Source organism: Hippopotamus amphibius, chromosome 8 (genome assembly GCF_030028045.1).
Source record: "Hippopotamus amphibius kiboko isolate mHipAmp2 chromosome 8, mHipAmp2.hap2, whole genome shotgun sequence".
NCBI classification, from domain to species: Eukaryota; Metazoa; Chordata; class Mammalia; order Artiodactyla; family Hippopotamidae; genus Hippopotamus; species Hippopotamus amphibius.
In genome coordinates this window covers 50,823,999-50,850,241 of record NC_080193.1, presented here as the reverse complement: position 1 = coordinate 50,850,241, position 26,243 = coordinate 50,823,999, and the positions used below count along the sequence as shown (strand labels likewise).

The 26,243-nt window shown below is 44.8% G+C and overlaps 2 protein-coding genes across 3 annotated transcripts in view; one reads left to right on the top strand and one right to left on the bottom strand.

The window, feature by feature from the left end:
- The window catches only part of LYPD1 (LY6/PLAUR domain containing 1), a 52,282-nt gene extending 44,980 nt beyond the window's left edge, over positions 1-7,302 (top strand). For both annotated transcript variants that reach the window (XM_057746896.1, XM_057746895.1), the window contains one exon: positions 7,067-7,302. In XM_057746896.1, the coding sequence (XP_057602879.1) occupies positions 7,067-7,302 (236 nt within the window). The remainder of the gene's footprint in view (positions 1-7,066) is intronic.
- Positions 7,303-7,766: 464 nt separating this feature from the next.
- GPR39 (G protein-coupled receptor 39) overlaps positions 7,767-26,243 on the bottom strand; it is a 218,826-nt gene continuing 200,349 nt past the window's right edge. Inside the window, exon 2 of the mRNA XM_057746893.1 lies at positions 7,767-8,284. Within this exon, the coding sequence (XP_057602876.1) occupies positions 7,767-8,284 (518 nt within the window). The remainder of the gene's footprint in view (positions 8,285-26,243) is intronic.

Here is a 26,243-nt window from a genome sequence, read left to right as displayed (position 1 = left end):
TGGGCTCAATAGTTGTGGCTCACAGGCTTAGTTGCTCCACGGCATGTGGGATCTTCCTGGCCCAGGGATCAAACCCATGTCCCCTGCATTGGCAGGTGGATTCTTAACCACTGTGCCACCAGGGAAGCCCAACCTCCACATGTTTTTTACACTTTTTGTTTTTCATGTAGTTGATTTCTAATCTCATAGCATTGTGGTCAGAAAAGATGCTTGATGTGATTTCAGTTTACCAAGGTGTGCTTTGTGGCCCAACATGTGATCAGTCCTAGGGATTGTTCCATGTGCACTTGAAAAGAATGCACATTCTGCTGCTTTTGGATAGAATATGCTATAAATATCACTTAAGTCCATCTGGTCTAATGTGTCATTTAAGGCCTGTGTTTCCTTTTTGATTTTCTGCCTGGATGATTTGTCCATTAATGAAAGTGGGATGTTATTTCTCCACTACTATCATGTTACTGTTGGTTTCTCCTTTTATGGTTGTTAGTATTTGTCTTATATATTGAAGTTCTCCTATGTTGGGTTCGTATATATTTATGATTGTTGTATCTTGTTAGATTGATCCCTTGATCATTATGTAGTGCCTTTCTTTGTCTCTTGTAACAGTCTTTATAGAGTATTGCTACTGCAGCTTTCCTTTGATTTCCATTTGCATGGAATAACTTTTTCTATCCTGTCACTTTGTCTTTCTGTGTGTCTAGATCTGAAATGGGTCTCTTGTAGACAGCATATATATGGGTCTTGATTTTGTATCCATTCAGCTAGTCTGTGTCTTTTGGTTGGAGCATTTAATCCATTTACATTTAAGGTAATTATTGATATGTATGTTCTTATTGCAATTTTGTTAATTGGTTTGCATTTGTTTTTGCAGGTCTTTTTTCTCCCCTTCCTCTTTTGTTTTCTTCTCTTGTGATCACTAACTTTAGTGTTGTGTTTGGACTTCTTTTTAGTGTGTGTATCTGTTGTAGATCATCAGTTTGCAATTAGCATGAGGTTTTGATATAGCAGTCTATATATAAACAAGATTGTTTTAAGTTGCTGGTCTTTTAATTTCAAATGCATTTCCAGTACCCTGCATCTGTACTCTCCTTTCCTCACAATTGCTGGTTTTGATATCACATTTATGTGCAGATAATTTCCTCACTTTACTGTATGTTTGCCGTTACTGATAAGCTTTTCCCTTCGTAATTTTCTCATTTCTAATTGTGGCCTTTTCTTTTCACCTAGAGAAGTTCCTTTAGCATGTGTTGCAAAGCTGGTCTGGTGGTGCTGAATTCTCTTAGCTTTTGTTTGTCTGTAAAGTTTTTGATTTCTCAGTCGAAAGTGAATGAGAATCTTGCTGGGTAGAGTATTCTTGGTTGTAGTTTCTTCCCTTTCATTACTTTAAATATATCATGCCATTCCCTCTGGACTACAGAGTTTCTGCTAAAAAATCAGCTAATAACCTTAAGGGAATTCCCTTGTGTGTAATTTGTTGTTTTTCCCTTATTGCATTTAGTATTTTTTCTTTGTCTTTAATTTTTGCCAATTTGATTATTATGTGTCTTGATTATGTGTCTTGTTCCTCCTTGGGTTTATCCTGCCTGGGACTCTCTGCACTTCCTGGACTTGAGTTACTATTTGCTTTCCCATTTTAGGGAAGTTTTCAGCTATTATGTCTTTTCTATTTTCTCAGGTCCTTTCCCTCTCTGTTCTCCTTCTTGGACCCCTACAATGTGAATGTTGGTGCATTTAATGTTGTACCAGTGGTCTCTTAGACTGTCCTCTTTTCATTCTTTTTTCTTTATTCTGTTCCACACCAATGATTTTCACCATTCCTTCTTCCAGCTTACTTATCTACTCTTCTGCCTTCGTTATTTTGCTCTTCCTTCTAGTGTATTTTCCATTTCAGTTATTGTTCATCTCTATTTGTTCTTTAATTCTTCTAGGTCTTTGTTAAACATTTCTTGTATCTTCTTGATATGTACCTCCATTCTTTTCCTGAAATTTTGGATCACCTTTACTGTCATTACTCTTAATTCTTTTTTTGAGAGATTCCCTATCTCCACTTCACTTAGTTGTTCTTCTGGGGTCTTGTCTTGTTCGTTCATCTGGGACATATTCTTCTACTATCTCATTTTGCCTAACTTTCTGTGATTGCAGTTTCTATTCCACAGGCTGCAAGGTTATAGTTCTTCTTGCTCATGCTGTCTGCCCCCTCATGGATGAGGCTGGTCTAACTGGCTTGTGTAGGCTTCCTGGTGAGAGGGACTAGTTTCTGCCCTCTGCTGTGTGAAGCTGGGTCTTGTGCCTCTGGTGGGCAGGGCCATGTCAAGGGGTTTGTTTAGCAGGCAGCTGTGTGCTCAGCAGACTTTAAGCAGCCTATCTGCTGATGGGTGGGGCTGTGTTCCTGCCCTGTTGGTTGTTTGACCTGAGGTGTCCAAGCACTGGAAACTACAAGCTGTTAGGTGGGACCAGGTCTTGGTGAGAAAATGGGAGCTTCCAGGAGGGCTCATGACAATGAGTATTCCCCAGAACTACCACTGCCAGTGTCTTTGTCCCCATAGTGAACCACAGCTGCTCCCTGCCTCTGCAGGAGACCCTCCAACACCAGCAAGTTGGTCTGGCCCAGGATCTTATGAGGTCACCGTTTTTCCCTCGGGCAATGGTGTGCACAAGACCTTGTGTGTGCCCTCCAAGAGTGGAGTTTCTGTTTCCCCCAGTCCTATGGAATTACTGCAGTCAGATCCCAATGGCTTTCAAAGCTAGATTCTCTGGGTGCTCCTCCTCCCAGGCCTCCATGCTGGGGAGCACGACATGGGGCTCAGAACTTTCACTCCTTTGGAAGAACTTCTGTGACATCATTATTTTCCAGTTTGTGGGTCACTCACCCAGTGGGTATGGGATTTGATTTTTATTGCAGTTGTGCTCCTCCTCCCCTCGTGACTGCTTCTTTGTCTTTGTGCTTAGCATGTCTTTTTTGGTAGGTTCCAGCATTTTTCTGTTGATGGTTGTTCAGCAGTTAGTTGTGATTTTAGTATTTTCACAAGAAGAGGTGAGCTCACATGCTTCTACTCTGCCATTGTGTCTCTGCTCATATTTTACTTTTGTCAACAACTAATTATTGTAGTTAGTTTTTACCACTTTTGTCTTTTAATCTTCATACAAACTTTATAAGTGATTAATCAACTACATTTACTATATGTTTACCTTTACTGGTAGATTTATACTTTCATGTTTTGTTACTAATTAACACCCTTTCTTTTCAACTTAAATAAGTCTCTTTAACATTTCTTATAAGGTCAGTTTAGTGGTGATGAACTCCTTTAGCTTTTGCTTATCTGTAAAACTTCATCTCTCCTTCAATTCTGAATTATAACTTTGTTGGCTAGAATATTCTTGTTTGGAAGTTATTTTTTCTTTCAGCACTTAGAATACAGGCATACCTCAGAGATATTGGGGTTCAGTTCCAGACAACCACAATAAAGGAAATATTGCCACAAAGCAAGTCACACAAGTTTCTTGGTTTCCCCATGCAAATAAAAGTTATGTGTATACTGTAATCTACTGCGTGCAATAGCACTCTTTTTAAAATGTACATGTCACTGATTACAGATCACCATAAGAAATATAATAATGAAAAATTTGAAATATTGTGAGAATTACCAAAACATGACACAGAGACATGAAGTGGGCAAATGCTTTTGGAAAGATGGTGCCAATAGACTTGCTAAACTCAGGTTGCCACAAACCTGCAGTTTGTAAGAAAAACAAGAAACAAAAAGCAAACCAGTATCTCTGAAGGACAGTAAAATAAAAACCAATAAAATGAGGTGTGCCTGTATATCATGCCACTCCCTTCTGGCCTACAAAGTTTCTCATGAAAAATCTGCTGCTCATCTTATGGGAGTTCTCTTTGAAGTAACAAGTTTTTCCTCTGTTGCCACTTTTAAGATTTTCTCCTTGTCTTATATATTCATATTTTAATTATCTGTTTTGATGTATGTTTCTTTTGGTTCATCTTGTTTGGAACTCTCTGGGCTTCCTGAATCTGAATGTCTGTTTCTTTTCCCAGGTTAGGGAAGTTTTCAGCCATTATTTCAGAATAAGTTTTCTACCCCTTTCTCTCTTCTCCTCTGTGACTCCTATAATGCAAAAATCCATTTGATGGTGTTTTGTGAGTCCCTTAAGCTATTGTCACTTTTTTTTTCATTCCTTTTTGTTTTCTCTGCTCTGATTGGGTGAGTTCTGCTGTGTCTTTGAGTTCAGTGATCCTTTCTTATGCTTCACCTAGTCTGTTGTTGTATCCCTCTAGTGCATTTTTCAGTTCAGTTATTGTATTCTTCAGCTCTGTGACTTCTCTTTGATACTTTTTCTTTCTTTACTGAAGTTTTCATTGTGTTCATCCATTCTTCTCCCAAGTTCAATGAGTATGTTTAAGACCATTATTATGAACTCTTTTTCTGATAAATTATTTCTGTCTGTTTCATTAAAGTTTTCTTCTGAAGTTTTATCTTATTCTTTAGCTTGGAACATATTCATCTTTTTCTTCATTTTGAGGACATGTGTTGGTCTCTATGCATTAGATGAAACAGCCACCTCTCCCAGTCTTGAAAGGTTGTCCTAGTGTAGGAGATGTACTTCGTCATTAAACCCTATGCCAGCTTTCAGTTATCTCTTCAACCTTTCCAGTTGCCTATGCAGCCTGTTTTATTTTTAATAGCTCTCAGTAGTTGAGTGTGTGCTGAGATCAGTTAGTGTCCCAAAGAAGAGGATATCAGCACCTAGATTCAGGCTGATTGAAAGGCAGACTTTTAAAGAATGCAAATGTATACAGTCTTGCAGGACCAGAAGCATAGGCCCTACTGGCCATCAGAGCCAGGTGATCTGTCCTCTGGGAAGTAGTCAGAAAAATTGGGGCTCCCATCTTGCATTCTTTAACTAATTTACCTCATCACTGACTTAGTCCTACAAAGTTAGACTTAAAAATATATCCCCAGTCATATCAGTAGGTGAAAATGCAAATAGGAGATATATACATACATACATAGACTATAGGATGTTATGCTATTAGGACATGTGCACAGACCTCTTCTCCATGAACACATACGTAACTGCATAGAAATAGGCCTGGAAGGGGGCATCTCAAACTGATAAGAGTGCTTACCTCTGAGGAGGATGTAGGATTGGAAGGAGAGGTCAAGGAGCATTTTCACCTTACCTGTCTGAACTTTTTTTTTTTTTTTAAACAGTGAAAGATGTATTCAGTACATATTTTAAAATTTTTTTAATTTACTTAAAGGAGAATAGTTGATTGAAGCTGAACTGACAAATGACAATTAGTGCTTTTAGTCTTTAAGAATAAAAAGATAGTAAAACAATTTCCTAAAATGGGCAATGGTTAGAAAATGTAAAGACTATGGGAAGTCTATAAATGGGAAATGCCCTGTAGCATGTTCCTTAGAAATCAAACAGTGCTCCTCTCTCCCCCATCCACAGGCTTTATCTTACCAGATGAGCTTATCTTCCAGGTTTTTCTAACAGTGTTAGAAAATCAATCCTTACAAACATGCAGTTATAGAAAAGAAATGACATAAAATTGCATGTTTTAATGTAAATCTAAAGTATTTCTTTACTTCCCACTTGGAAGATTTAGGCACTTCAATTTTTTTTTTTACTGTTTTTCTAGCATCCAAAGTAGCAGTTCTCAAAGGGAGGATGGGAGCCCAAGTTGAAGCAATGCTTGCAAACACATCCCTGCAGGGAGTCAGAGGGGAAGAAGCCCTGGCTACTGGTGGAATGTGTTATATCCCTCAGACATGCAGGGCAGCAAATGGGCTAAAGGCAGTCACTTTGAGGTCCAGCCTTATTATGACGTTCTATGTCCAAAAAGAAGAGTAATTCCTTGATACCAAATGGCCTTGCACACACACATACCAAAAGCTATTTTCAAAGTAGTTTTCTCCCTACTTTGTGTTTTTAACCACAAAACAAAACCATTTTGTGGTTAACGTGGCTGGCGGCTCTGCTATACAGTACTACAGATTTGACAGCATGGGACCAGAATACTTGGTTCAAATCACAGGAGCTCTGCTTTCTAGAAGCATGATTTTGGGCAAGTTACTAAACCTCTCTTGCCCTTAGGCTTCCTGTCTGTAAAATGGGGATGATCTTGGGGGGGTCTCCATTGTAGGGTTGTTGCAGGTAGTAAATGAACTAGTAGCCATTTGAAGAGTACTTGGCGTACAGGAAAGTATTTAATAATCTTAACTATTATTTGAGTAAAGGTCCAGCTTTTTGAAGTCAAATGATTATCCAAGACACCCTACTTTGATGATTATGCTGTAGTTTGGACCGGACACATGAGCTCCTTAAGATGGGACCTCCAGTCTTATCGGGAAGCCCCTTTATGTGCCCACACAGTGTGTGTTATTAAGTGCTGGCTGTGTGGTGCTGACCTGGCAAATGGCCATATGTTCTAAGGGCAAAACATCCTCTGGAATAAGGCAGTGCTTGGCCCACTGTCAGCTAGGCTCCCCTTCACTGAACTCACAGGGCCTCTTCAGTAGTGATCTGATTTATTCCCCTTGGAGTTCAGTCTTTATTGAGAGAATTCCAGGACTTAATAAACACATAGTTGAGAGCCATCTCTCTGTGGTCGCTTATAAAGTAATAACAGAGATAAGATCTTAAAGCACAGCTTGTCCGCCTCTCTGGCATGAGATAGTTTGAACCAAAAAAAGTAAATAAAAAGCTCTGTCTAGTACACAGTGTGAATTCTGACTTTAAACAAAAATGAATTTTGATTGTAACAGCTCTTTATTCACTGTTGTTGGCATCTCAAATAGCTTCAAGAAAAACTGTCAAAAGCAAGTGAAATGATGCATGCCTTCTTCATTGCATATGTCGTGTATTTTGGGGGGGGTGCTCAAGGAAACCACCTGGAGTTGTTCCCTGGCCCAACCAAGTTTCTAGGCTGTGGGAGGAGTAAGAAAGTGCCGTCCATGGGGAAATGTGGGCTCAGAGGGGTGCCATCCTTTGGCCAGCGCAGGCAGGTTAATCTAGCTCATTGGTGTCTGTGTTGCAGGAATCATGTACCGCAAGTCGTGTGCATCGTCGGCAGCCTGCCTCATCGCCTCGGCTGGGTACCAGTCCTTCTGCTCCCCAGGGAAACTGAACTCGGTGTGCATCAGCTGCTGCAACACCCCTCTGTGCAACGGGCCCCGGCCCAAGAAAAGGAGCAGTTCTGCCTCGGCCCTTCGGCCGGGGCTCCCCAGCACCATCCTGCTCCTCAAATTAGCCCTTTTCTTGGCACACTGCTGAAGCGGAAGGAGATACCAGCCCCTCCTGCATTGTTCTTCTGGCCCGCCCTCCCCCTGCACCCCCAGATTCTTCTTGGTGTCCTTTTATTTCGGGTGGTGGGGGGGAGTCTGTGTTCTCTTTTAGTTCCTTTGCAAATAATGAAAGAGCTCAGTGTAAAAAAAAAAACTTTGTGAGCTCTGAATACATTCAGTTTGACTGAATTTTCAGTGTGTCCTTAAAGGAAGGAAGGAGGTGAAATGAAAGTTGGCCCCATCTGCATGCAGAGGTGAGCACAGGTTGGTGGCATTAGCCCTTAGGGGATCCTCAAGTGGCCATCTGCTTTTTTCAGGCCCCTGTCTTCTACTCCTGTCCCTGATGGGGGGAGGAGGGGGCACAGTTTCTTTGGTCACTGCTGCATGAAGGTAACGTCGCTTTCATGTGGGGAGGGCCAGTTAGTGCTCCAGCCTTCCTTCCTTCCTTGACAGTCACACGTCATGTTCCTGGAAACCATCATGTTCCTGGAAACCATTCTCAGTGGCAGGGTTGGCTGGTTTCGTCTCCGAGTTGGGCTCTGGTGACTCACGACTCAACTGCTGAGGCTCAGACTCGGGCTTGGCCTCGCTGTGAGAAGTGTTTAAGAAACCCTTGCTAGTTCCCCTCGCAGTTCTCCGGGAAGCCAGGAAGAGGAGTGGGCGGCGTGCGGAGCGGGCGCTGTCCATGGTGGAGGCGTGGGCGCGCAGGTGCTTCCCCTGGTTGGCGTGCGGCAGCGTCAGGTGGCAGCGCAGCACCTGCCCGAACACGCTGCGGAACTGCTGCGAGGACACGTTGTACAACAGCGGGTTGACGACCGAGCTCAGGTAGAAGAAGGTGTCGGAGAAGGGGAGGAGGAGCATGTACGCCCGGAAGTAGGACTTGGTCCAGTCGTGCTTGGGTGTGGCCGCAGCCATGATCCTCCGAACCTGGTTAGGCATCCAACAGACGGCCAAGGTCACAACGATCAGCCCTGAGCAGGCAAGGGGGGGGGGGAGAGGGAGAGACAGGAATAAAAAATCATAAGCCCAACAACAGCAGCAAAAATACCCATAAAATATTTAGTCCCTCGGTTCTGTGCTTACTGGCCAGGAAATGGTACCAATTTTTCAAGTTGGGCTTGAGGGCTTTTTTTGCCACAAGCAAAAAAGAATTTAACACTGTTTCAAGGCCAGGGGAGTTGACTGTGTTAAAGACCATTAAATGCTTTAGACGATTTATTTATACCTGTTGACGCCTGTTAATTTAAAAAATGTTTTCATTGTTGTTTGTGTATCCAGAATGAATTTTATGTAGTGCATAAATATGGTTTTGTCCTTTAAAGAATAGATGGATACAGTATAGCCATAGCAAATGAAACAATATTTGTACTTTAAAGAATATTTGCATAGAGATGATCCAATGATATTTTCAAGAGAAAGGGAGGTGGCATCCCTTTGGTAACAAAGAAGTATATTTAGGGACACTAATTTTGCATTCTGTTTTAGGGGAGGCAAAATCAGGAGTAGCCTGTCACTAAGTGTGTGTTTTGGACATATATTTAGCAGCCGTGCACACCTGTAATTACAAAGTTCACATCTGCAACAGCACTTCTGTTTCTTTTCAGATGTTTTTAGATATGTCATATCGTCTGCCCTCACGGGGGGAAAAGATAATTATCCAGAAACAATGGGAACTATTAAACGTCAAGTTCAGCTAGTAACTCACTAGCTCACCACCTTTGTGGCACTAAGCTGCAGTGTCCCGAGAGGATCAAAAGTTGACGGCATGGACAGGTGTTTGTATGGCTACATATTTGCATTCTGAATCACACAATCATTGCTCTTTCTACAACATCTGACAGAGAAAAAGATGCTATGGACACCACAGACAACGCATATCACAAGTGTCATGAGTATTTATCCACAGTGACCAGAAAGAAGAAAAGAAAAGGAAGATCAGGGATCTTGCGGGGCATTTGTTTTCTTCTCTTGTGTTCTCTTCTCTTGGGGAGCCAAGACACCAGAATGTAAGTTTCTATGTGGAGAGCTGATACCTTAGAGCTGTGTTTTGGATTTTCAGAAATTCTTCCTCCCTCTCCCAAATTTACATAATATAACAATATGAAGAATTCATTCACGTTTTCAAACCCTCTGATTTTCTAGGAAACCACAAGGAAGCAGTTGTTGACAAAGACCCCTCCTGCCTCTGATCAATGGTAAATACCGAATATTTCATTAATAAATGCTCCAGGAAAAACAGCCATGTTTACCTATCCAGGGTTGGCCCTCCCACACACATGCACCTAATCATCCCTTCCCTGGTGGCACAGGGGCCCTAGTTATGTCCTCTGGCACTGAAATTACCTAGTTCCCCCAACAACAGATCCTCCAAAAAATCCCAGCTGTCAGCAAAAAAGACCCATGAAACCTGCTCCCCTATTAATTTCCAAAGGTTTCTCCTGTCAAACCTCAGCCAAAACTTGAACTACAAACCAATTTGCCTATTTCTTTCCTTTGAGTTTGCTACCCTCAGAACACTCAGTAAATCTAAAAATAAAGCAAAGTAACATATTGATCTGATGAAAGGCCAAAAAAAAAAAAAAATCACCTTAAGAGTACAGGCTGAAGCACCTAGTTACAGCTGCTGGATGGGAACAAAAATCAACATTTTTCTGATTACCAAAAAAAAAAAAAAAAACAAACGAGAGAGAAAAGAAAAAAAAACTCTGCATAGGAAATCAGGGACTTTTTTTTTTTTTTTTCCATTGCTCTGGGAGGCACGGGTGCTTCCAGCCACCTGTGCTATTCCAAGTGTATTCTTATTTCTTCTTGTTTTTTATCTCATGTAGCTCTGACTGAAAGGTTCATCTCATTAATTGTGAAGGAGTCAAGTAACTCACCTTACCTAGGGAAGCAACATATCTTCACAAAGTTTTCTACTTTTTTCTCTTCCTTGCCACTGAATTTCAGAGAATAAGCAACAACCATCTTCATCTAAGGACTTAATTCTTAGAATATGGAAATTGAGCACAAGGTTTTAGGTGTGTGCTGTGCTACGCTGTGGGAGGTTGTACTTCAGGTGGCAAGAATCTAGAAAGGCAGCGAGAACCACCTTGTACATACCATGGGTTGAACATAGCACAGCTTCTAAAGCCAATGGAAGAAAGGCAAGGAGAAAGAAAAGGCAGCAACGTGGGACAAAAGGAGAGAAGTTATACAATTTTTTTTGTTGTTCTCTTGATCTCTTGTTTACGTGACCCTTCATTCTCCCATTAATTCTCCCCTTTGCCTGGCATCAGTTGTCCTTGACTGACCATCCCATCAAAAGAAGCTGAGTTCCATAAACAGCAAGACCCAGCATCCAAGGTAGGAGGCATCCAGACAAGGGCAGATGAAGGACTGTGGCTGGTTTATAGTTTTAGCCAGGATAGAATTCTTGCTCTGAACAGTTAAGTAGGAGGTACTTTAGTGTGAACAAGTAGCAGAAGATGGGGAATCAGACCAGAGATTTTTCAATGATGAGAAAAAGAAGGGAAAGTTTAGCCTTCTGGATGTAGAAGTAAATAGACATGAAAGAAAATACAAATTTGGGGAACAAGTGAAACAAGGAACTGAGTTGGAAGTGGTCAGGGCATAAAAGATGAGGCATTGGACAGGTCAGGAGCTGTAAGTAAGAATGATGTCAATTGCTTACTGCAGTTTCCCTATGTTAGTTTCAGTACTAAGCGCTCTCTAATTTCCCATGCATTTCTCACAACAACCTGCTGAGATCAAAACTGTTATTATCTTCATTTTCTGATGAGGAGGCTGAATCTCAGAGGTTGGTTACCCAAGGGCTATAGCCAAGACACATGCTTGCTGGACTCCAGAATCCACAAGCTATCTATATATTTTTTTCCTCAAAGACACAACATTGTCTCTCACATTTTCAGTTTGAAAAATAAAACACAAACAAGAGAGTAAACATGAGCCATAATCATAATAGGTATGAAGCAGCACTGTCCACTAGAAATATAAGCCACTTATGCCATTCTAAAATCTCAGCCACATTCAAAAAGAGGTGACATCAATTTTAATAATAATCCAGTAATGCCCCAAATATCATCATTTCACACACCGTTTCAACATGCAACCAATCAAAATATTTGTGATGGTTTACATTTTTTTCACCCTAAGTCTTAAAATCCCAGTGTGGCTTTTACTCTGATGGTGTGTGTCCGTTAGGACCAGCCCCCTGTGGCCAGTGGCTACGGCACAGGTTACAGGAATCCTGCGTAGCCCCTCCCCAAAGCAGCAAGGCTCTTTATTTCCCCCTCTTTCCATTCCCCACTTCCCAGCCACTTACCCAGAGAGTCCTGCCAAACCAAGGAAGCCCCCACCTAGCCTGTATTTATCCTCCGAAGATTCTGACGATGCAACCAAAGTTGAATCTGGGTCATATTTCTGACTGCACATTCGCAGCTATAGTGTAGGACGTCTATCCAGTATTTTCACATAAAGCCTTCCCTGTAAGTGACTGCAAATTATTTAAAGCCTAAGTAATTCTGAAAGCACAAAATTTTATTTTGCATTCCTCATTCTAAGCCTTGCCTAGTCATTCTGGAGTAACACAGATTGTGCCAAATACCTGCCAGGGCTGCGAGCATATACTCCCCCATCTCAACTGGAGGTAGGAGAAAATAGCCGGTACCCTTCCTCTTGTGCTTTGAAAGATGATTTTGTGCTAGGAAAACCGGGCATACAGGTATAGCCAATGGCCCACATGAGGTGTGTACCCACAGACAGTGTAATCGAGGTTAGCCTTGGTGGTGGAGGCGAAAGGGGTCAAACCAGCCCCCTTATAAAACTGTCATTTTATAATAACAGGTAAATTGCTCATTTTTACATTTGAAAACAAAGTTCATTGTTTTAGATGACACATTTGCTGAGAATAAACATCATGTCCAACGGTAACCTTTTATTCTGGCTGTTTGCATTCGCTACTCTGTAGCTGAGACAAAGCTTTAAAGTTTTATTCATGCCTAAATAGAGTATATTACAGATTTAACTAAATTTACGTTGGGCTGCGATCAATGTGGACTTGTATATTACATTTGGGAAAATCTATAATGCTTTGGTCTGTGTAGTGTCATGTGTAGCCCGCAGTTAAATGACTTTAGTGTGAACTTGAGTGAAGATCAGTGAACTGAACTCAGACACGTAAAGCAGGTAAACTGTTTTAAGCGAATTGTTGATAGATCTGTATTGTACTCCCAACAGCCTTGCACTCTGGGTTAAGAAATACCTTCGTATCGTATCTGTTTTTCCACATAAAGTACTTCCATTTTTCCTCCTCGATCACTACACTGAAATGACAGGAGCCATTAGACGGTGAAACAGATCTATTCTCAGCAGAGTAATGTTGTTTAAAAAACAGGAGTAATGCAGATCTCCAACAGCATCCCGCACTGAAGCCTGACATTTCAGCAGCATTCGAGTCAGCCTGCTTGGTTTACCCTTCAGAAATGCATTAAGCTGTGCCACCTGGGATGTGGCAGTGTCCTATACCTCACACTGTGCGGTGTTTTTCTCCCCCACCCAGTCTTTAAAGTGAAGGTAACTATTTGTGAGTCCCTCAGAAATGAGTCATCTCACAGCCATCAGAAGACGGGCCAGCAGGCAGAGAGCTTGGAGACCAGTTAGAGAACTCCTTTGTCCTACGAGTGACAGAACTGAGGCTGATTCACCCAAGATCTCACAGGCCAGGGTGGCAGGACCCCCACTACCTTGCCACACGGCTCAGAACACTGCATTCCCCCTGAGACTGACCAACAAGCCTTTCGTTGTTTTTAAGTGTAGGGGGATTGTTTTGTCTTTCACCTTTTGGCTCAAGTGCTGACCATTCACAGCATGGAATGCAATGAGAGGCAGGTCCATCTCAGCTACAGCCAGCACAGCACCTCTAGACACTGGATTCTGTTTCAGAACCAGGTCCCTCGAGAACAGGCACACGACAAAGCTCTGGAGCACATGTATCCCCCCCCCAAAGGAAGTTGAAGTTCACCCGAAGGAGCTGAAGAATGTTCGGAAAACACAATATGACTCCAGGTCATGACCTGATGAGCAAGTCTTTAGGGACACCATTTATCCTCCCATCTATCTGTCCGTGCATCCACCCATTCACCTATCTGTATCTGTCTGTCTATCTGTCCATCCATCTGCCCCTCCATCTATCTTACATAAGCACCTGCTACAGAAGAATATTTAGCTCACAGTAAGCAGAGAGGGTCTGGAAATTCGATCCTTTCTCAAGCAAAGGTGTTCTGTGTGATTTAAAGAAATTTTAAAGATTTACTTTTCCATCTGGCGTTAGAGTCCCATTTCACTGAATCATTGAAGCCTTGGGGAATGTTAAGAATGATTTAGAATTTTGGTAATTATTAGAGCTCTCCATCCTCTTCCTGCCCCCATATTCCAACCTCTAACACCAGCCAGGTGGACCACCTGTCCAAGGCACTGATGATAAAAGCTGAGGAAGATGAGACAGCCACAGCCTGGTGACTTTTTGCAAAGGGCCATGAGAGCAATCTGGACAGAACAGAATAGCAGCAATGAGCAGGGCTGGCGGACCTTCCCACAGGTGGGAACACTCAGAAAATTAAAGGAGAGTTAGAGTGAGTTCTCCTGGAAGATGGCAGCCAGGCCAAGACACAGCATGGACAGGGATGGAGGAATGCAAGGGCAGCTCCCTTCTGAGAGCTGCAGGGCTCAGTGTGGCAAGAACAAAGGGGTGGGTGGGGCTGGTGGGAAAGGAGTCTGCTGAGAGAGCACTGCATCAGTTTGTGGGCAATAAATTAACTCACATAGAGCAGGGAGGGGAACATCTGCTTGTCAACTGACATTTAAATCGCAATTGCCAGTGGAAAGTAAGCATATGGTTAGTTGAATGAAGAGCCGGGAAGAGACAAATACATCCAATAAAAGGTTTCAGTGCTTTCTTGATTTATATCTTTGTGTTTGCCAGTCTGCTCCTGCCAGCCAGTTGAGACACTGATCTCACTCACTGACTTTGACCCGACGAGCCCAAATCAGTACCAACCATGGTTCAGCCTCTAACCTCTAAGACAGTGATTCTGAAAGAGGGGGTTCCCAGAACAGCAGCATTAGCACCACCTGGGAACTTGTGAGAAACACACAGCCCAGACCTGCTGAATCAGAGACTTGGGGGGGGGGGAACCCCACTGTCTGGGGTTAACAAGGCAACTTGTTGATGCTGATACTCAAACCTGAGAACCGCCAGTCTAAGAGGTGGAACCTGGACCAGTGGGCATTTGTGCGGCCCCATCGCTGGCACGGGCTTGCCTTTGAAGCATCACATTTGAATGAGTATAACTCTGCTCTGGCAGTAGCTCAGAAACCCCTCCCTCTGGTGCCTCTCACTCCTGAGCACAGCCCTCTCCCATGGCCCCATCTCCACCTCTCTTCTCCCTCTCTGTCTCTCTTTCTGTCCTCTTTCCTCTCCCTTCTCCCCACTCCTTTCCTCTTCTCCCTCTTTCCTTCCACGTTCCTTCAGTAAGAAAAGCCTCTCTCCTTTCTCTTCACTCTGTTGCTTTCCCCCTTCCTCCCCTCCATCTTTTCCCAAGGTCATGACCATAACCAAGCCATAACCAGTCTCGCTTATGTTGCCAGCACACACCTCTTCCCTTGATATTTTTGGACAACTTTTGAGACCATGACTGTATCAGCTGCAGGCAGGTTCCTTAATAACTAACAGGGGGCTTCCTGGAAGGATGGTCACCACTCTTTGCTAAGTTTGCCAAAGGAAAGGGAGGGGCTTTGGAAGCAGCACAGATGGGGTGTGAGGGACACAGGTGAGGGCTGTGCACTGGACACCCGCCCCCCCGACTGAGAGCCACGCCATGTCCCGTGTCCTCTGACCCTGCTGGGGCTAGCATGTCACTTTTCCCATGACCCCAGCAGCTTACAGACCTTCATTTAAAACTTTGATCTGCCACCTTGTTCTCTTTCCTATTGAGAAATATGCTTTAGGAGAAGCTAGAAGAGCTGTTGGGATTTGGTTTTCAGAGAAGGGTACAGGTCACAGCTTTAAAATGTAAAGGCCACAGATGGCTGCGTCTGTCCATGAAGATGGATGGTTTGAGGTCGAGTCCCTGCCCCAGCTATTTGATGGAATCCAGGAAAGGACGGTCTCCCCAGCATGGCGCCATCCACCATGTGGAGGCCAGAGACCCAGATTCCAGATGGCCTACAATTTGCTAAGCATGACATCCATCCCATTCCCCTCTGTAAGCTTCAGTACAAGAAGAAAAACTATGAATCGCTACAACAACGTATATATTTCTAAAACAAGCCCTCCTGTCTGGGAGCTGTAGGACACCCATTTGCACTCAAAGTAAGCAGCATTTAGGGTCATCATTGTGGTTTAGTGCCTCTGTTTCCTTTATGAAAGCATGGTCAATGATCAACTGGAGTCTGTTAAATAAATATTTTTCTATGTGGATCTCAACTGTATGTAGCTGTGTGGCTTTTCTATGCAGTCGGTTCTGAATCAGCTGATGGTGAGGTCCCTGCGTCTGGGGTAGCTACAAAAGCCTGTAGCTGCTTCTCAGCAGACAGGTGAAGCTGAATGCTTCTTCCCTAGTCACGCACAGCCGGGGAGTGAGTGATAGAGGGCATCATAGCTCCTAGTACCAAGCCTGCGGGGGAAGCAACAGACCATGTGATGACCGGACCATCCTCTCCAGGGGATCAACTCACACCACCCCCAGCGATGGCCGTGCCACTCATAAACACTGCTTCATGGCTGAAAGGCTGCAGTTTCTAATAGGATTTAGCTCCCTGCAAATGGTAGAGAATTAAACCCCCAGAATGCAAGCACTGAAAAAAACCTCAGCGAAGAGTTTACTGGTGAGCTGGCAGAAGCCTCAGAGAAGCGGAGAGAGGTGCCCCAATTCACAGGGCCCAGGAGTCCAAACACAGCGCCTCCCAGTTTGGCAGTGTTTGCATTGGTCACAAGCTCCCCTCAGAGCCCAGTGAAACCAAGCAGCTCTTGGATGAAACAGGGCTCAGCCAAGCCCATGCAGCAGAGGCAACACGGGCAGGTCAGGAGCGCAGAGAGGCGCCAACATGCCTGTGGGTCCTGGTTCCTGCTTGAGGCCCCTCTGTACAGCGGGACTGGGACCCTGGGAGAACCAGCACTGGGTGCCTGTGACTGAGGCAGGCTGGGCCCAGATGGGGCAAGTAGCCACGCAGTGTGCTCTTTCTGGTCTCCAGGCCCCCACAGATGCGGATCCCTCTGCCTGGACCACATCTTCCTCATCCTCTGCTCTTCCTTCTCTCTCCCTTTCTCCCTCCTCCTCTTACCTCACTGCCCATGCTTGGTCCAGTTCTTATTCTACAAGTTCCTGCATAGTGTCACTGCCTCCAGGAAGCCTTCCTTGACTCCACAAGGCTCTACCAGGTTCCCTGCTATGAGATCACCGGCACCTTTACCTCCTGCCCCTGTCATCACAACACTGCAGTATAAACTAGACCATAAACTCCATGAGATCAGAATGTTCCATCTTTGCTGTCGTATCATCAACACATAACACAACATCTTTCAATAGTAATTGCTCAATAAACATTTTCTGGAGGGAGAGGACGGGTGTTGGCAGTCAGGTGAGGGGCTGGAGAGGAGAACATTTAACATGCATTCACCTCATGTATATAGAATCCATTTGAAGCCAGCTTCCCCATCTAGAGGGGTCAGTACTAAGCCTCCTGACACAGGACCCAGTGCCTGGATTATTTACATCTCTATGCTGAGGAAAAGAGGAGGAGAGAGTGGGACTTGGAAGATGGAATCACCTTTCATTCAAGCAAGGCCGAACCCGGAGCCCCAAGAAGGAGGTCCAGACAGGGGAGAGGAGTCTTGGGTCTGACAAGTGCCTTCAGACACCAGCAGCTTTAGTCTTCCAGTCCACAGTGCTACTACCCCAGCCCAGAATTCTCTGTGCTATAAACTCGTATCTTCTCCTGTTTCTCTCCAAGATGGTCTCATGGGGTACAGAGTATAGGTGAGAGTCAACGGGTGAAATGGGATATAGAAAAGTCACAGGCACCAAAGACACACGCTGGAGGACATTCACTTGTCCCAGAATACTTCACTGAGGGTACCGCCTAAATCATGGTCCCCCATGAAGATGCTACAAGTCTTTATCAGAGAGCTGCAGCCCCAAAACCCAAAGCATAAGGGTTGGGGTCTGAACCAAAGGTGGAACCGCATAGAGAAATGAAGAGGAATCACCTAGGAGAGCATCTGGTAAAGGTGGTGTGAGACTATGTCTCTGCTGTATACTATGTGGCCTCACGAGAATGAACTCTTGCAGTCCCTAAATTTCCACGTGGGCACAACTTGGTGACAGTGGGAGAGGGTTTGGGGAGAGCAGACTATGAAGATGTTTAGCCCCCCAGATTCCCACTCTACGCTTATCGTAAGTATTTTTCAATGACGTACATCCTGACACCAGCAGCTTTGTCTCCACCAGACCTAGGCAACCCCACCCACCACAGGATGCTCAGACTCTATCGCTAAAGCTCAGGCTTCTTATATGCAAGATGTAGATAACAACAGCTGCTGGGATGACTAGACGAGCTAATGGATATAGAGCACTAAGTACAATGCCTGGTACCAGATTGGTAGTTATGACTATTAGCACCTCTGTGATCATCGCCACCTCCACTGCCATGACCATGACCTCTGCCTCCACCACCAGCACCATCTCTGCCACCATTTCCGCCATCATCACCAGCTCCACCACCATCACCATGACTATGACCTCCACTGCCATCTCCACCTCCACCATCACCATCTCCATCTCCCCTTCCATTACCATCACCACCGCCTTACCACCAATGTTCTCACGGCCACCAAGACATCCCCCAGAGGTAAGAGATCCAGAAGGCTGACTAGAACCACAGGATGTCAGCCAGCTTCCAATCCTCAACTCACAAAGGCCAGAAAAATTCGGTGACCTTACTAGGGTTTTCCTGCTAGTCAGTAGCAGACTGAGGACCAAGACTGAGATCTCTTCATTTCCAGGTCACACTTCTTTCCACCACCTGGAAACAGGGCTCCTGCCACTCTGCTCTGAAGCCCTGACTCATTTATCCCTCCTTCAACACACATATACGGGTTTTGGGGGTTTAAGAAGCTATAGAGGCAAGGAGTGGTGGCTGTGATAAAGAAGGAAATTGGTAGAAGGTAGGATTGTAAGAAGAAGGAAAAATTCCAAATCCCAGGAAGATGGGAACCCTGAATCCCTCCCCAACTTCCTCTCCTTACACAGTTCCTCTCCAGGAAGAATGCCAAGGGGCAGGGAGGCTCCACAACTGTCTGTTAGCTGGTTAATGAGGCTAAGAAGGCCTCCCCTCCAAATGATCCCGATCCTCTCTTCTTTCCTGCATCCTCTACTCCACCCTCAGCACACATCCACACCCACACCCAGTGCCCACAGCATGTTTGCATATGTCCCAGTATAGGTGCAGACTGAGCTATGGTACTAAGGGCTGGGACGTGGAGTCAGACAGACCTGGGTTTGAGCCTCAGCTCTGCTCTCCACCAGCTTTGTGAGCACGGACTCATATCCCTGTGATATAGATAAAATAATAATGTCTACTTCAAGGAATTGTTGTAAGAAAAGCTAAAGGAGATACATGCATGTACAGCACAGGGCATAGCAATGGTCAATGAATGGCCACTCATACTACTTACTATACAATCCAATCAGCTGCCCAGGGTGGAGGTAATACCAGTTACAGTTAATATACTGCATGTGTATTTCAGGCACTTTTATGCACTTTACACTCACTTATTTAAACCTTACAAAAAGCCCCAATTTTATTGCTATGACACACATAAAAAAAGTGGAGGTATGGGACTTCCCCGGTGGTGCAGTGGTTGAGAATCCACCTGCCAGTGCAGGGGACACGGGTTCAAGCCCTGGTCTGGGAAGATCCCACATGCTGCAGAGCCACTAAACTCGTGTGCCACAACTACTGAGCCTGCACTCTAGAGCCTGCAAGTCACAACTACTGAGCCCGTGTGACACAACTACTGATGTCTGCATGCCTAGAGCCCGTGCTCCACAACAAGAGAAGCCACCTCAATGAGAAGCCCACGCGCTGCAACAAAGAGTAGCCCGCGCTTGCCGGGACTAGAGAAAGCCTGCGCGCAGCAGTGAAGACCCAATGCAGCCATATATATATAGCTATATATAAAGTTGAGGTATGAATTGGTTAAATGACCTACCCAAACTCACACAGCTGATGAGGGCAAGGTCACAAGTGAGACCCAGGCAGCCTAGCCTGGAGTCCATGCTGTTGAACACACTGGCTGCCCCAGCAGCCCGCCCTCAGCTAGAGAGTCCTTTAGGAGAATCAAAGATCGAATGCTTTCTGAATCCCAAATTCAAATGAAGCTATTTCAATTCGAATTTCTTCTTGTTAGGTGTCATGGTGAAGAACAGAATCTCAATTGTCAAGAAATAAAACCCCCCTCTAACACAGCTCTATGACAAGGAAAGGTATCATCTTGAAAGGGCCTTTTTACATGTAAGGTGAACACAATAAACGTCCCCGTTACTATAGGAGGAGCTTGATGGAACTCAAAGAAGCAAACTAGCTTTGAATAGGAGTCTGGCAGGCTAGACTCCTGCAGAATGTCTGCTTTTGACTGGATTTATTTGATGGAAAGCTCTACCCCACCCCCACTCCCATGCACAGGAAAAGTTCAGGGAAGGATACTTTCCTATGAAAATTCATTTAAGTTCAGAATTGAAGACTATTCTCACACATCATAGTCTTCCCCTCCCCATAAATACAATCTAGAATTTAGCTTCAAAGTAAATTAGAAAATGAGTTCAGCTCCCCTTTATCTACTCATATCATGTAAGTTAGCAGTGAAATTCCTGGAACAATCTATAGCCAAATGCCAGAACAGGAGGCAAAAAAATGAAATCAGCTGATGGGAGAGATATCCAAAGAGGTTCACGAAGGATCCAGGCTTATTTTTGTGTTTTATTTAAAGCTGAGGGTCTCAACTGAAATCCGTAAAGCTCTCAGAAGAGTTGAGGAGATGGTATCAGGCTTCTAAGATAGGGTTTTGTATCAAGAATGATCAGAGGCGGATGCCTTCCTGTTAACGATTTGAAAATGAAATTACTGTAGCATGACATGATAAGAATAAATCCATCCTGGTGGCCTTTCTTTTCAAGAGAGGCAAATAGGACTTTGAGGAAATAGTCTTGCAGCATTGGGAACATTAAGTATCATCTCTCCTACCCAAGTGCAGCAGTAATTGTCAGTGATGCACATTATTATTTATAGTAAATCCAGTCCAGTCCAACAATAATAACATTCTGCTATAATTTTTAAAGCTATTCTACATCTATTATCTCACCTGCTGTCTCCCCCACCTGGTGACAAAATGGCAGTGTAATAGGGAAGAACAAATCTGACTCCATGTTGCATCTGTTCCTTTTACTTTAACCATTGTATTCTGTCATTTTGCTACAAGTTAAGAATGTTGCCTGTAGCCTGAAATATACAGGATGGCCCATTCTCAAGTCTCTGACCTTTAAAGGTATAACACTTTTCCATTCATATAAAGATAAAAAGTTGCAGAACAGAGAAAAGTATTTGTCCTGTTGGAGGTTTACAGAAACATCCTGACCTGACCTAGCAGACAGCTGCAAGAACAAAGGATTCCTCCACGGAGAAGTCTGCAACAACCAGCCACACCCCTCCACTCAGTATAAAAGCAGCCTGAATTCTAATTCAGGCAAGATGGTTCTTTGGGGCACTAGTCTACCATCTTCTTGGTCTTCTGGCTTTCCAAATAAAGTCACTATTCCTTGCCCCAACAACTCGTCTCTTCATTCAATGGCCTGTCACGTGGTGAGTAGTTCAACTTTGGACTCAGTAACAGCAGAGCACCTCCAGGCTCTGTCCTAGCTCTGCACTCATCTCACTCCCCATCTCTGGGTACCACCTTCATGCCTCTGACTTGAAATACCATAATCTAGGGATATGCAGTTCCCAAATCAACATTGCCAGCTTCAGTAGGCATCTACAGCCAGCCCCCTACTCATTATCATGGTTTGGATAGCTCCTCTGCACCTATTTTGGGACATGTCCAAACTGAATTAATGACCAATCACCCACTGAAACCTGCTCTCCCTCCTCTGCTTCCAACTTTAATAAATTCTACCACCATTCACTGAGATTTTTCCAGCTGGAAACCTGCAAGTCATCCTGTTCTACTTCTTCCCCATCACTCCCAAATCCAATCCATCTCTAAGCCTGTCAGTTTTCCCTCCCCAGCCTGTCCCCCTCTCGCCATCCCCACTGCAAGATCCCTAATTGGGGCTGCCCTTATCTCATGCCTGGATGAGGCAGAAGCTCACTAACTGGTCTTGTTCGAAATCACTCCTGCCCAAGCCACTCTCCACACAAGCCAGGATCATCTCAAGGTGAAAAGTTCATGTCACCCCCTTGTTTAAAACCTTTGAATGGCTTATTTTTGAAACCTTAGAATAATTGAAACCTTAGAATAAAGTTCCAAATCTTTAACAAGTCCTATAGGACCTGACCTAACTTATTCCTTCAGGCGCTCCTGTACCCTGTGTGCTGTGTCTGCTTCCAACACCTCACCCCTTCTCATTTCCAGGAGCTAGCCAATTCCCTCCTGCCTCAGGGCTCTTATCCAGCCAGGCTGCCTTCTTCTCACCTTGCTAACTCTTGTCCATTGTTCAGTTCTCTGCTGAAACACCACTTCCTCCAAGAAGCCATCCGAGACCTCATGTTTGAGCCCCATGTTATAAGCTCCTACCACCCCATGCTTCTTAGCCTCACTCTGTACATTTGGACATGTTTAACTTGTAATGTGTGTCTTTCATGCCAGTCTTCTCAGCCAGGTGAACTCCATGGGGTTAAGAGCTGGGTCTCTCCTGTTCTATATCTGCAGTGCCTGGCACAACATCTGCCACATAGTAGGTGCACAATATATGTGGGAAGACCTGCCAATCTGATGCTCTAACCATATAGTGAGGTAGATGGGGTAGGGGCTGCTGGCTCTATTTTTATGGATGAAAGGGTGACATGCATTTCGTTGAACCTATTTGGTTCAGGTTACAAAGAAAGTGAGTGGGAGACAGAAAGCTTAAAACTTGGGATCTTCTAATCAAGGATGTTTACAAATTCAAGTACATCACCCCCATCACACATTTCCATGTTTGCAACCCAGAAACCCAATCCTATACCCTCTCCCAGAGCTTAGCCAGGAGAAGGAGGCAAGCATGGGATGTCCCAGAATGGAGTGAAGACTTTCACCCAGCCTTCGTCTTGAGGGACCAGCGTGACTATGAGCAACGTATTCAAATCACAGAAACGTGGCTTTCAGACCTAGAGTGACCTCAGAGATGACAGATGAGTTTCCTTATAAAATGAGGAGTTGTCTTAGGTTTCTGAGCCCCTTTCCAGTAATAAAACCCCGGTTATTTCACTTCCCTGTACTCCAGGATCCTCCTGCAAAAATTACAAGCGATATGAATCACATTTCACAAGGATGTGGTACAAATTAAATGAGACAATATACTTACACTTTTTAGTATTTCCAGGTTTACAGATTCAAGAGATTATCATTGCTCCCTTACGTAAAGTCCTCATGACGGCTAAGTGCCACTGAGCACTGAGAGCAAATGCTCTTGCTCTCAGAGTGTGGTCCATGGCATCCCCTGCGAGTGTGCTAAAAACCCAGACTCGCAGGCTCCACCCCCGAACTGCTAGTCAGAATCTGCATGTTAACAAGAAGCCCAGTTGATGTTTATCTACACTCCAGTGGCCAAACTTCTCAGCATCACATCCAGGCCCTTCACCACCTATCTGCTGTCCTCCACCATTCCTTTCCTGAGCCCCAGGCTTTTCCAGCTGACTCACATTTCCAGGGCTTCCCAGGTCTTTGCACAAGACGGATTCCAGGAAACTCCTGGAATTTGCCTGCTTAAGTGTTCGCTCCTCTGGGAAGGGCTCCTTGACCACTCAAAGAAAAGGAATCTCCCCAGACCTTGTCCTTACTTCCGTGACAGCTCGACCACACCAATTTAACCATGGATTTCCACGTCTGGCTCAATGAGAGCACCTGACGATGCAAAACCCAAGTCCCAGCCATCAACTCATGCCTGGTAAAACACAGTAGGGCCTCAATACTTGTTCACTGGATGTATAAAAAACTTTTTAATTCCTTCAAAATGTACCAAAGTCCCATCCTGAATTTCCAACTAAACTGGAATCCTACTGCACTGATACACACACACACACACAAATGCACACACACACACACATACACCATCATATATATACATACACATCACTTTATTGCTTAGGATAATGGTACTTTGAAAATAATTTTGGACTTACAGGAGAAAAATCATATACCACCTTCCCAATCCCACCCCAGAAAGATGTGCAAAGAATAGAGTGGCTTCAGGTTGTCCTAGAACCAGGATAGAGCCAGGGCAGGAAGGCAGTTGGACCAGCCCCATTTTCCCCCAGGAAGGCCACCTCCTGGCCTTGAATGGGTGAGGAACAGGACTCTTCCTCTCTCCTGCCAGAGATCTCCCTGGTATCAGGCTGGAATTTGCAGGTCTCTTAGGTTTGAAGTGACAATAAATCTAGGAAAGGATGGAGAAAGTTGCAGGAGACTGAAGAGCCTCTTCAAGCAAGAGTCCCACCCAAGAAAGGCAGGCTGGGATGCAGAGGGTGGCAGAAGTCTCTGGGCATCTGCTCTGGAAACTCTGGAACTCCTGGGAGGATAAGTGCTTCCCAGGACAAGGCTCTTCTGGGGGTAGCCACTGGCAGAAGTAAGGTCCAGGTGTCAGGTGCGGAGAATACAGGCTGCAAGATGCATCTAAGGCAAGGAAGAGAAACAAAGCGCCAGGAGGAGAATGGGAGGCGTGAGGGATCAGCTTGGCCTGGTGCATGTTGGGGTTGAGTACGGTCAGAAGCCCAAAGCATAACTCGAGAGCTGCCTAAGGATATGTCCGCCTAGCCCAGACCCAGCACCGCCAGGCGCCCCTTTCCACCTGATCGCAGGTGGTCGCACTTGGCTTTGGAGCATCTTACACATTTGTCCAACCCCATCAAACTACAGCTGAGGAAAGGGAGGCCCAGAGCAAGCAAGTGACTCAGCCAAGGTTATTTGTCTGGCCCGCTCCAGGGAAGGCCCCTTCCCAAGCCAGGCCCCTTTCTCCTCTCCCACAGCCAAGGCTCTGTATTTCAACTGGTGTTTATGAGTGAAGCCCAGGTTTAGAAGGCAGCCCTGTGTCAGGGAGGGTGGTTTTAGGATCAGGACCCCCCAGGCTGAGAGCTGGGTTCTTTCACCGACTTTAGGAAGCAAGTTACCTAACTAAGTTACTTAGTAAGTAAGAAACTTGGCTACTCCGGAAGCAAGTTCCTTAACATTCTTGCCACCATTTCCTTTGAGAGCAAAATTGGGAAATCCATGTCTTCTTCTTGCAACGATTATGTAACTGAGCAGGACCCTATGGGGCCTTCCGGGGACAGACCCCTTCCCCCATAGCCTCTGCCGTAGCTCCCCTCTGAAGTACCCACATAATAGCATCTCACGCATATTTCCTGAGTTTTTCAGATGCTAAAACCCACCACCACATGGAAGAAACTACGTACTTGATGATCATGGACACGTAGCCCCCAGACCTACTGGTGCCTAAGGATCGATCACGTTAACCGTCCTGTTACCTCAGCATCAACCAATCAGAGAACTGAGCTGATCACATACCCTATGACCCCCCTCCCCCACCTTGCTTTTAAAAATTCTTTGCTGAAACCCTTCAGGGAGTTTGAGGTTTTTGAGCAGGAGCTACCAGTCCCGGTCCTGTTCTCTTTGCAGGGCCCTGCAATAAACCTTTCTCTGCTCCAGACTCCAGCGTTTTGGTATTGTTTGGCCTCGCTGTGCATTGGGCGCGCGAACTTGCATTCAGTAAAAATTGGAATATAAAATGAAATTGTATGCAATACTCAGCATATTGACACTCAATTAATGTTATTTCCCTTCCTGTATGTTTCCCAGAATTCTGGGTTTGGGGGGAAAACAAAGTAGTATCTCTCTGCCACCATCCTGCCTCAAGCGTCGTACGCTGCACACCATTGCACTTGGGTTGCACTAACGTTGTGGCATGGTGTCCAAAAATTCAGTGCAATTCTGACACTATTTACCTGAAGACAGCATCAGATCCCACAGGTTAAGGTCTCAATCCTGCAAAACTACTCCCTTACCCCCACTTCAGATGCCAATTGCAAGCCCAGGTTGTCTTCCAACCAATCAGCTACAGATTTGAAGTTCCAACAACCCCTCCCTTGGGCTCGATTAATTTGCTAAAGCAACTAAAAGAATTCAGAGAAACATTTTACTTACTAGATTACCCATTTACCATAAGAAGATATAACTCAGGAAGAGCCAGATGGAAGTGATGCACAGGGCAAGGCATGGGGAGAGGACAGCATGGAGCTTTCCCGTGCTCTGGGGCACCACTCTCTCCAAATCTCCATGTGCTCACCGACCTGTAAGTGCTCCAGACCCCATACTTTTGATTTTTTATGGAGGCTTCATTATGTAGGTGTGACCGATTAAATTACTGGCCATTGGTGACTGAACTCAATCCCCAGCCTGTCTCCCTCCCCTCCCCGGAGCTCTGGGGTGGGGTTGAGAGTTCTAAGCCTCTAATCACAGGGCTGGTTCTCCACCGACTGCTGTCCTCACTAAGGAACTTTAAAGGTTTTAGACGCTCTGTACCAGAAATGGGGATGGAGACCACATACATATTTCTTATTATAAATCACAACATCACAGGTGGTAAAGTAGCTATCAGTTTTGGTACATGCCTAGAGTTA